The sequence below is a fragment of the Lissotriton vulgaris genome, chromosome 11, assembly GCF_964263255.1.
Source record: "Lissotriton vulgaris chromosome 11, aLisVul1.2, whole genome shotgun sequence".
NCBI lineage: Eukaryota > Metazoa > Chordata > Amphibia > Caudata > Salamandridae > Lissotriton > Lissotriton vulgaris.
In genome coordinates this window covers 520,078,075-520,090,438 of record NC_141699.1, presented here as the reverse complement: position 1 = coordinate 520,090,438, position 12,364 = coordinate 520,078,075, and the positions used below count along the sequence as shown (strand labels likewise).

The 12,364-nt window shown below is 44.6% G+C and overlaps 1 protein-coding gene across 1 annotated transcript in view; it reads right to left on the bottom strand.

Moving 5' to 3' along the window:
- The window catches only part of LOC147683099 (zinc metalloproteinase-disintegrin-like VLAIP-B), a 4,305,256-nt gene that overhangs the window by 4,006,664 nt on the left and 286,228 nt on the right, over positions 1–12,364 (bottom strand). Inside the window, exon 5 of the mRNA XM_086942498.1 lies at positions 4,662–4,740. Within this exon, the coding sequence (XP_086798624.1) occupies positions 4,662–4,740 (79 nt within the window). The remainder of the gene's footprint in view (positions 1–4,661; positions 4,741–12,364) is intronic.

The window sequence follows — 12,364 nt, the reverse complement described above, 5'->3', positions numbered from 1 at the left end:
TACTGATGTACATATGATGTTTGTAAATTTGATGAATTGATGAATACGCTTGTATTATGAAAAATGGTAATAATACATGAGTAATTGAAACAAACTAAAAAAGTAGAACAAGAATAAAGTAAGCAACTAATTTCAAAAAGTGTGTGAAGTATAATTAAAGCGCGGAGCGCCAAGTGCACAGTGCCCGATTTGGTGGGCCCAACAACCCATCATAACTTGGATTCATACCACAGGATTGACTACCCTGACAAATCGGAGCACCATTGGATATAGAAAGAAATAACTTGAATAAAAGGGAGTGCTCCTTACGCCCATCATTTACTCTGATTCACCTACTAGTGTGGAAGGCACATGGCCAGCAGAAACCCAGTGGCGGCACTTGCTGAACCAGTGGGGCCCGAAAGGCTCTCCAGAGTCAGCCTTCCCAAAACTGAGGTGCCTGGCATCACGAATTTCAAATAGCTGGGATGGGGCTGCTGCTGGAAATTTGGAGAGGTGCGTAGGTGACCCAAAGGCAGGTTCTGCAGCTGATGCGTGGAAGTGGGGCCTAGAGTGGTGATGTCGTTCCTGCACCTCATCCGTTGACTTGGACAGGCGTGGTATAGCTGAAGTGCATTTAGACTTCTTGGAGTTCTTCAATCTTTTGTGGGACTTACGCAATAATAAGTCTATGAACGGCTTAGCGACGTGACCTTCCACATGACCACTACCTGACATGTCACGGAGTTGACTGGCATCAGGCGATCAGGAGCTTCGGGGATTGCTCCTGCAGCACCTTGGGGTTCATGGAGAAGCAGTCACCTCTGGCCTTGGAGTCATTGCCAATCTCTAGGCACCAGATACAAACAAGATTGGGGTCTGTCACAGACATCTGTTTGTGGCAGGAACTACTAGGTTTAAACCCTACAGATGTTTTTAGGCCATCCCTAAACACTGGAAGACAATGTCTCAAAATAGGTTGACAAAATGTTGAAAAAAGTTCTCCAGAAAGTGGAGAGAGTTGAATCTCTCTGGATCTGTGTTGAGGGCATTCAAAGAAAACAGCTGATGTCAGTGTACTGAGACAGAGCCTATATACCTAATGCCATGTCGAGATACTGCTCATTATTTTCCAGATACAGTCTGAAAACTGAGGAATATTCTACGGCAAAGAATCTGTGGCTAGAAGTCTCTATTAGATCATCTGTTTTTGTGAAAATGCTGGTGTCTACTGAAACATTTAAAAATCTATGTGACTACGAGGCACAATATGCCCCTCGCGATCCACTGAGGGAGAGCGGGATTGCCCCGTACTTGGATGCTTTACTCCCGCAGGCAGTCCCGGAGGAGACCAGGACGGCCCTAGAGGTCCCACTTACGTCCGAGGAGCTAGGGGAGGCCCTTGGCCAACTGAACACTGGGAAGGCGCCCGGCCCTAGTGGCTACCCTGCCGAATTTTATAAAAAATTCCACGTCCAGCTGGGACCCCACTTTCGCAATGCGCTAGAGGCAGCGCGGTCTAGGGGCGAGCTGCCACCTGACTGGCGTCATGCTGAGATTGTGGTCTTTTTGAAGCCTGGTAGGGCGCCTGACCGTCATGATTCGTACAGGCCTATCTCCCTCCTCAACATCGAGGCCAAGATCTTGGCGAAAGCCCTGGCGAACCGCCTTCTGCCCCTCATAGCCGACCTGGTCCACCCCGACCAGGCCGGGTTCATGCCGTGCCGGGCCACCCGACACAATATCCGGCGGGCGCAGGCAGCGATCGACGCCATGAGTGCTAGGGATGAACAGGCCGCACTTCTCCTTGCGGACATGGACCGGGCCTTTGACTCGGTGAGCTGGGCGTATCTCTTCACCTTATTGGCCCGCCTAAACCTCGGGCCGGTCTTTCTGTCCTATATCCGCCTCCTGTATACCAATGTCACGGCGTCGGTCCGGGTGGCAGGCGCGGTCTCAGGACGCTTCCCAATCGGCCGCGGTACGCGCCAGGGTTGCCCGTTGTCCCCATACCTATTTGCCCTGGCCATGGAGCCCCTCGCGGCGCGGGTGCGGCTAGATGCCCAGCTGCGTGGCTTTGTCTGGAACGATACTCTTACAGATAGAATTGCACTCTACGCGGACGATGTCCTCCTGTTCCTTACGGATCTGCGGCGCTCTGGCCCCCGAATCCTGGAGATCATGCGGGGGTTTGGCGAAGTCTCCGGGCTTACCCTTAACCTATCTAAGTCGACCCTGTGGGTTTTGCATGGCGGAGTGGTGGCCGAAGATTGGGCTGCTGATCTACGAGTGGCGACGGACGGCCTGAAATACTTGGGTGTTTTCCTCTCGACTTCGCGGGCCGTGGCTTGGACGCGTAGTGTCCTACCGGTGTGGGAACGGGTCCAGACGGATGTTAAAACGTGGTCCAGGATGCCGCTTACGATCTTTGGGAGGTCGGCCATCTTTAAGATGGTGGCGCTGCCGAGACTGCTGTACCAACTCCAACATTTCCCGCACCCTATAGGCATGGAGTGGTTTCGCCAGGTGAACTCTGTGCTGGGCCGCTTCCTGTGGGAGGGCGGAGCAGCCAGGGTGGCCCTAAAGACATGTTTTCTGTCCACCTACTGTGGTGGCTTGGCCACGTCTGATCTCCTCTCCTACTACCAAGCATCGCATCTGCTTGTTCTTAACGATTGGTGGTATGGGGATAGGAGTGATCCGGCATATGCCCTGGAAAGGCATCTTATGGGTGACCATACACTCCACACCGTTCTATACTCGGCGCGTATACGCCGTGGGTTGCCATCGGTGACAAGGGTGGTCTTTGCAGTGTGGCGGCAGTCCTTGCGCCGCATGGGATGGTGGGGCAAGTTGACGGCGGAAACGCCGCTGTGGCACAACGGTCTGCTTCCAGAGCTGGCGACTCTGGCTGGGTTCGAGGGTTGGGAGACTATTGGGATTACTCAACTGGGCCACGTCGTGTCCGGCGCAACCCTCAAGTCCTTTGCAGACCTCCGAGTGGAATTCCAAATGCCTCAGTCCCAGTTTTTCCGTTACTTACAGCTGCGACATGCCCTCGCCCCAAGCATTGCCGGCCTTGACTCCCTCCCGGAGTTTAGCCCAATTGAGGCGAAAGTCTTTATGGGCGACCTGGGAGACAAGAAGGTTTCCAGGATCTACCAGACTCTGGTTATTCACTGCTCGTCTACTCTCAGCTCCCTCCGGGAAGCCTGGGAGGTGGACGTAGGCACTCTGGACGAGGACGACTGGAGAGAGGCCCTGGAGTCTCCTCGTGGCACCGCTATCGCGGTTCGGCTCCGTCTCATACAATTCAAGTATCTACATCGTGCCTATTACACACGTGAACGACTGTGGAGGGCTGGTTTGATTGAGTCATCGGAGTGCCTGCGATGTGGTGAAGTGCCTGGCACCTTGTTGCACACAGTATGGTCATGTGGTCGCCTGGCTGGCTTCTGGAGGGGTGTATGGAATTGCCTGGCTGAGGTCCTGGGCTGGGATCTTCCCCGTACCCACCGGCTGGGCCTGCTGCACGTCATGGACGGGGTTGGGGGCAACATCTATAAACGTCACCTATTGCTTCTGGGCCTGGTGGTGGCTAAGCGCGACTTGGCTCGGGCCTGGAAATCTGTGAGGGCCCCCCCCCTGTCGGCATGGAAGGCGGGACTGGACTATTTTATGGGTCTTGAGAAACCGATTTTTGAGGCGCGGGGCTGCCCACGCAAGCACTTCAGGATCTGGAAGCGGTGGGCTGACTACCGTGGCCTATCCTTGGAACCCCCGGCGGAACCGGAGGAGGACATTTGATCGCAGCGCTGTCTCTGGCCCTAAAGGCACATCCCAGGTTGCTTCATGCTTGCTTCTCTTATATGAACCTTCTCTGTATTGCCTCTGTACATGTGTGGAAGGGGGGGGGGGGATAGTGGGTACGGGTGGGGGTGTAGTTGGGATTGGGATGGGTAGTTGGGATTTTAAAACTGAGCTTCATTGATGCTTGCTTAAGTATTTCTTGTGTTGGTGATCCATGCATTGATCTTGATGTGGTGACCTTGGTGTGGGAAGGTGCCTCATGCTTGTCATTCTTTTGCTCAATAAACTTGGTTGTGAAAAAAAAAAAAAAAAAAAAAAATCTATGTGCTTTTCGTTTCTACTACTGGGATTATTGAATAACTGGTATTCGTAAAGTGCACATTAAATATTACTCTTTTTGGGGCACTTTTGTTGTGCACTTCACTGGTTGGTAGAATTGTCACTATCATGGTTTTTTTTACAATTATGGAACTTCAGGGTGTGGAACCAGGACAACTCAAAGTTTCAACAAATGCTTCATCCATTTAACCATTCTTTGAACTCTCTGAACAACGTACCTACTGGGTACACCTTCATTTCACTACACTAAATTCACTGCTCACTAGACCTTCAGAAAAGGAAGGCTTCCTGTGTAGAATTCTGATATTCCTGAGTAACAAGTCAATGACTTCTCTTATGAAAAACACACAATAGTAAAATCATTATTACATTACAGAGCTCTTTCTTGCATTTCCAAGAAAAAGTTTAAGAGTATGACATAATTTAATATATGAACCGGAAGAGCCCATTCAGAATTGTGTTAAGTGAATGGCACTGAAAATCTCAGCATAGCTACAAGGTACTTAAGTCAAAACAATTAATTCATACAGTACCAAAGTCAGTGGTGATGTTGTTACTTGCTGACCATCAGGCAAATAATGTGTTTCAGTGTAATTCTTGGCCAAAAGGTTTCTAGAAAGAAGGCAACAGACACAGAATTAAGAAATACTAAGGAAGTAGTTGGATGGCAACAGTATGTTTTTGCAGTCATTAAAAGTACCCATTTGCTTTCTCCGATTAAAGGGTTTGCCATGTACCTCAGTCAGAGTCTCCAGTTTCCCTTAGTGCAAATAAGGAACCAATTGGAGTGTTATCTGACCAATTGCTGAAACGTTTGCAGGAGAACGATAATAATAAGAAAAACCCCACAAACTTGGTCTTGATTTACAAAGGTAACTGATTCTTTCAAGTAAAATCACACTTTTGATTGAGGTAACTACTTTTCAGTATTCACATACTGCTCTTTTGTAGTATATTACACTTTTCTAGTGACTTGCACAACACAAGGCCAACCACTTGTACACCAACACTTTCCATTAGAAATGAATGCAGTTTTCTCATCAATAATTGTACTGCAAATGTTATAGTGATATTATCAATGTCATAGACAATGTCATGAGTAATGTAATGACAGAGGTAATTAGCAGTACATGGAGAGGGCGCAAGTTATATTTACCTTAGGGCAAGAGTTATCGTTACTTGAGATAACTTATGGGAAACCCACTTTTTTTTATAGCCCCTTTTTCTCAGCCCCCGCTTGATGGAGCACCCTGTAACTTTCCATGCTAATAAGAACCAATGGCATACTTTTTGGGGAACATTTCCTGAAGATTCATCAACCGGTGCTACAAAAACACTTTTCCTATGGAAACTAGGTCCCAACTATAACTACTTACTGATGACCACCAATAGGTAACATATGTATGCATATGTTGTGATGAAAGCCGTGGGCGGCCGAAACGCGCAATGGCGTAATGGCGGTCAATCCACAATAAACCTAATACCTGGGCACTTCAATTAGTGACCGTGTCCGTTCTGAGCAGGATTTGGAGGTCAACAGCAAGATATATATATATATATATATATATATATATATATATATATATATATATATATATATATATATATGAAAGAAAGGATCCCAACCGCTTCTTGCAGCGGTTTAAGCAGGCGCAGACCTCCTCTCCATGACTCAATTGAATATCAGATGTTAAATCATCAGAAAAGCCATCACACTAATCCAAGGGCCAGCAGTGCATATTTATTTTGCAAAAGTGTCAGAGCAAGTGCCCTCCCTGACGCGTTTCGCTCCGCGGACAGAGCTTGGTCACATGACGCGTCAGGAGTAGGCGGTGCAATAAATGGTGATTAAAAGCCTAAGCGCCTAAAGAAACAGGACGCATGGTTCACACAACAACGCAAACAAGCAGCAATGTAACACAATATTTACAATAAGAGCTCAAATACTTTAAAGTGTGTAAACAAAGAGACACAGTTGAAGCATAGTGCTCGAGTATAATAGAAAGGCCAGATGTAGAAATGCAAACAATCATATACAAGTCAAATCCATTTGAGTAAAAAAGTTGTTTACAATAACATCATCATCCGATGAAATATGGAACGTAACCACAACATATGTATTCCTTATTTCCTCTCTTATAATTACATAAAAAAGTATAACCTGGAAAAAATATATATTGTAAGAGCAAGATGTGGTTAAAAAACCATATATGCAGGCCTGAATAGAAGAAGTGTAAACCTATGTCTCAAAGTGCTTGAATGCTAAAGTGCAAGTGCTTAAAAAGACCTCATATTCAGATGTTAGATACATGGAATACAATTAGGCGATAGGAAACTCCTTTGAAAACCTGTAGACGAAAATTGTAAATACCACTGAACACCAGCAAGTGCTCATCAAACACATGTGAACATGTCATAAGCAGATATATTGAAAATAAAGCATAAGGGAAATAACTGTCAAATAATGGTTAAGAAAATACACACACATTACAGAAAATGATGTAACTCATCAAAAGCATTTAACCCGTTAGGAGATCTGGTGTCGAGCAATAGAATGAAAAACGCTTCTCTTTGACGCAACAATTTTTCACGGTCACCACCCCTGCCCGGATTAGCTACAGAACACAATAAAGTATATTTCAGATCTTTCAGTTTTTTATCGTGAACTGCTTTGAAGTGGCGAGCCACTGGATAATTCATATCAGAATTTACTATGGCTCGGATGTGTTGCAATATCCGTTGGTTTGCTTGCAATTTAGTACTTCCATTGTAGGAGAGTGAACATGTGCAGGTAAGTTGATAAACTACATAGTCACTGCGACATGTGAGATGTTCTTTTATTGGAATAGGTCTCTCATTGAAGGCAGATGTGTAGTGTGTACCATTGACAGCAAAGGTACAGGCACGGCATGAAGTACACCTATAAAAACCCGGCTTGTTGAGCCAGGTGGTTTTGGGCGGGAGCTCAGGTTGGGTTCTATCTAAAGAGTCTTTCATAGAAGGAGCCCTCCTAAAGGTGATGGCCGGCAATTTGGGCAAAAAATGGACCTAGGATCACATCTGTTAAGACTATCGGCCACTCTGATCTGAGGATCTTACTTAACTTTGATATCTGGGAACAGTAGGTGGTGATAAAGCGAATTGAGCCCATAGTGGCAGAATCAAGGATAATTTTGATTTTTGGAGTAAGAAGTTCCTCACGAGGACGAGCTAGGGCCTTAGCAAGAGCCCGATCTAAAATAACTCGATTGTAACATCGCCTGAGGAATCTTTCCCTAGATTCCAACAAACACTGATTGGTAGTGTCTGGACTACTGCAAATACGTTTAATGCGAATTAATTCTCCCAGAGGTATGCTATTGATGGTATGTGGGGGGTGGGCACTGCGGGCATGCAAGATGGAATTGCCCGCAGTGCTTTTCCTATGAAGTTTTGTCTGAATGGTGTTATGATCAATATATACCTGGACATCTAGAAATTCTGCAGAGTCTGATGTAATATTAGCAGTGAATTTTAAGTTCCTGTTGTTAGTATTGATGTCATTCACAAACAGAGCTGCTTGTTCATGAGAGCCCTTCCAGACGATAAAAATATTGTCGATAAACCTCCAATAATGAACAAGGTGTGGAAGCAAATGCCCATGGGTAACCCCCAGAACATGCCTCTCCCACCAGCCAACATGAAGACATGAATAGCTGGGGGAGAAGCATGAACCCATGGCCACTCCGCGTTCCTGATGGTAAAAATCCTTGTCAAATTGGAAGTAGTTGTTATAGAGGCAAATACGTATCATGTCAAGTAACATGAGGTTGTGATCTCTCATGGCAGCCTCACGTGAGTCTAAGAAATATTGGACAGCTTCCAAACCCTGTAGATGGTTAATGCTGGTGTAAAGTGCCTCAATATCCATCACCAGGAAACAAAACTCAGGACACCAAGTAATTTGACTAATCTTAACCAAAAAATCAGTGGTATCTTTAAGAAAATAGGGAAGAGAAATCATATGGGGCTGTAAGAAAAAATCCACATATTTTGAAATATTTTCATTCATACTGCCTTCGGCAGAAATGATAGGACGGCCTGGAACAGGAACGGTGCATTTATGGATCTTAGGTAAAAGATAGAAAAGGGGTGTGATGGGATGTGCTACATTAAGGAATTTTGTTTCCTCCTTGGTGAGTAAGCCTCGTCTATACCAGAGATTAATATCTTTCCTGGTTTTCTCATGGCTATTGAGCATCACAAACTTAGTAGTTTTAGTATAGCATAGGGGGTCACCTAGTTGGCGGGCTGCCTCTAATACATAATCAGTTTTAGCCCACAATACTGTGTTCCCCCCCTTTTATCCGCACTCTTCACTATCACCTGGTTGTTATCCTGAATTTTTTAACAAGTTTCGTATATTGCACATTGTTAAAATCACATTGTTTTTTCTTTCCAAGCACCGATTTGTTTAATGTCTTAAGTTCTGTGATAATCCTGTCACTGAAAACATCCAGCGCGTCTTTAGGCATCAAGGGCAGGAATGTGGATTTGCCCCGAAAAGAAGTAGTTGGTGATTGATTCACAGTAATGACTTGACTGACTGTAGGATTAGTTTGTGAACTTTCTTCATTGGCTAAAGAAATCAAAGTTTGAAGACCTTGCAAGTTCTTAACCTGTAATGACTCCTGATCTGGTGGTGTCACTGGCACATTAGCGAGAGTATTCGGATTTTCCGGATGTAACAAAAAATATTTTTGTAGTTTAATTTTTCTAATAAATTTGAATACATTGATGCGTGCTTGGTATGTATGTATATATATATACATACATACCTACATGTTTACATACACATACATACATACATACATACATATGTTCACTCAAAAAGCCAAAGGTTAAAGTGGCATTCTAGTTAGGTGAATTTGTCATTGACAACATTAACGCTATGAACAAAAAAAAACTAAGATATCCACACGTTATAGTTAGAGCACTGCTGATGATCTCACAAATTACATCACTCATGACATGTTCTATAACATCACTGATGACATCTGAAATGAGATAAGTTGACGTCACTGGTGACATCACTGATTACATCATTTAATGTGTGTGTTTGTTTGTTTTATAGTGGCGACTAACTACCAATGTTAATTTTTTTAATCTTTTAAAAAAAAAATGATTGCAGAGATTTTCCTCCAGTCAATTACAAGAGAAGGATAAAGTTAAATACAAAAACGTGTCATTACAAAATAGACATAGCTATAGCATACAAGTGTTAACATTTTAACAAATACATTCATTATATCAAATACATTACTCCAAAATCATAATAGTGAGCTAAAGTTCAAATAAGACTGTATACAACATGTGGGTAAGGCATTAAACCAAAACATTGAGATCCTGATATTCACAATTGCCATATTCAAGTACCTTTGAGGTACGTCAATTAACATTGCTTACATTTGGAGAAAAAATTATGTTAAGAGAAAACACAAAAATGGCACAATTTAGGGCAAAAAAGACCAGCTTTCATATTTCTACATTACAAAACATTGGGTCCAAGTCTGACTCCACTTAGTATAAAATACACACGATACACAAAAAAGTACGTAATCCATAAGTCCACTTAATAGATACCCCCACATTTTGCCTGGTGTCAATGTGCTATGACTGTAATTCACTGGGATTCCAGTTGCAGTGCTCTCTCCTCCAAATTCACTGGTAAGTACTTTGCACACCCTCCACAATTAGCATTTGTCCCTAGTGTATGGTACTTAGGTACCCGGGGCATGGGTCTCCATTGTTGCAGCATGTATGTGACCCATGGAAGCCCATGCAAACTGTGTCTACAGAGCTTCCATTGCAATCTGCATGAAATGGTGCATGCACCTTTCACTTTAGATATAAGGTTTCCATTATATACCAGTCACTGCACTTTTAACCTCTAAGTCAATCCTTTGGTAGGCCTTTCAGTCCAAGGGCAGGGTGCATGGTTCTAAGTGTGTGGGTACCCCTGCACAAGCAGAGGTACCCCTACAACCCCTGGACTCCATCATTCTCTGGGCTTTGTAAGTGTGAGGCAGCCATTATAAGGTATGTAGTGGACACTGGTAAGTTGAGATGTCCATCAACATAACGGCTGCCCAAACCTAGTCATGTTTCGTGTCAAACATGTTGGAATCATGTAACAACACTGATTCAAGTTTTAGTTGCATAATACCATGTACCGGGAGGCTACTTAGAGAACACCCAATACCTACCTTTGTAGCCTTACAGAGTCTGCCTGCAAGTCTGCGCTGCTGTTGAATCTAGATAGTGCTCTGCCCGTGCTGATGAGCTTTGCTCGGGCAGGGGAAGCTGAACAAAGGCTTTCCTGTGAAGGAAAAGTGTGACCACCTCTCCTTTAGAATAAGGTAGAGTGGAAGCATTTCTGAGCACCACCGGACTACGTTAAAGCACACACTTGGTGCCCTTTTGCATAAACCAGTTTGACACAGTTCAGGATCCATTGGCTCCCGCTCTGGTTCAAAACTAAACTAATGAGAGCGAAATGGTGTGTCCTGTTACCACAATCCCTGAGAGGGTCGAGAGTGTTGTGTTGTGGGCTGCCAATTTACCTGTTTCTCAGGTAAGGTTAGGAGGGCAAGTGAGGGACTATAGCTAGTCGGACTCCTAGATATTGAGGTGGCATGATGACTCAGTCCCTACATACCGATGTTCTATGGTTCCAAGCATAGTTCTGTTCCAGAGCAGAATCCCTGCAAGAATGTAAGCCTAACAACATCAAATGTGGGGTCAGAGTAACATAAAGCTTCTGCATATTACCCATTAATTTGGTGATTTCACACTTTAGTTGTAATAGAGCCGAGCATGTACTGAACATATGAATCAGATCGAAATTTGACAATGAGGGCAGTGAGTACCCACAGAAACCTCCCATTTAGCAGTTTTTGCTGATGTATAATACAGGCCAAAGATTGTTTTATAGTGTTGTCACTGCAAGCCTGCTGAACACAACAGATTTCAGCCTATTTCCAAAGACTCATAAAAAAACACAGTCTGAGCACAATTGAGCCTTTTCTGCCATTTACTGCTATGCTTCTCCAGGTTGTCATGCAAGAAAGAGCTCAGAAAACCATAGCTCTGACTGATTGTACACCCCATTCTTCCCACCAGCCACTTGATCAAAGTAACTTTGGAAAACCCCATTGGACCTCTAAATTTTTTAAACAAAGAAATCACAGAGCTGTAGATACTTAACAACATAATTTTGGTTGATATCAAAATCAGTACATAATCCCTCAAATGAAACAATTCTCCTTCAAACAAAGAAATCCACTAAGGGCGTTAGCCCGCGTCCCTACCATCTGAGCACAAAGGGGCCCGGGAAAATATAAGGAGGTGCAGGATTCCTGTGTAATGAGGTATAGAAATTGAAATCTACCTTGCCCTGCTTTTTTCCTCAACATGGCCCAAATCTTTAATACGGCACCCAGGGTCTTGAACTGTACCCTTTTATAGTAAGTGGGTTTGATAAACCTGAGAAAAAAACTCCTGGCATCTTCTCCAAGTAAAAACTCATATATGGGGGATGTTTCCTCCGGCACAGCATCCTTCAATATACCGACCTATAAGGAAGAGCATGTATTACAGCGCAATGGCCCACTGATATAGTTTAAAACTTGGGACGGCCCATCCCGCTCTATCCCTGGGAAATGTCATTTATTTGAATGCCCTTCTGGTTTTAGCATATGGCCAGATAAATCTGCACACCATATCGTCCATTGTTTTAAACCAAAGTTTTTCGAACTTGAGATGAATCGACCTAAAAAAGAACAGGACCTTCGATGAAAATAAAATGTTTGCCACGTTACAACGACCAACAATTGACAAATGCAAATTACTGTGGAGAAGTGTGGCTCAGTGGAGAAGTGTGGCTCACGGTGTAGAGCAGGCAGACCCAGAAGCTGAGGTCAGACCCGGGACCAGGGTTCAATTCCCGTCGCGGCAGGGTCTTGAGCTCAAATGTCCACGGACTCGATAATTCTCGCTTCGGTGCCTGATCTAGTCATGGGTTCTCACTCTGCAACTCTGGGCATTAGCTTGCTTAATCTCCACAACGGCCCCCCGCGGCGGGATGCCTGGCTTTCACCTTGGGGATGCCCTGTAGGGGCTGTCTCACAGGGAAAGGCCAGGACGGGTTCCCAATGCAAAAGCGCCGGGACACCCCGTTAGGGGTAGCCGTGCGCTA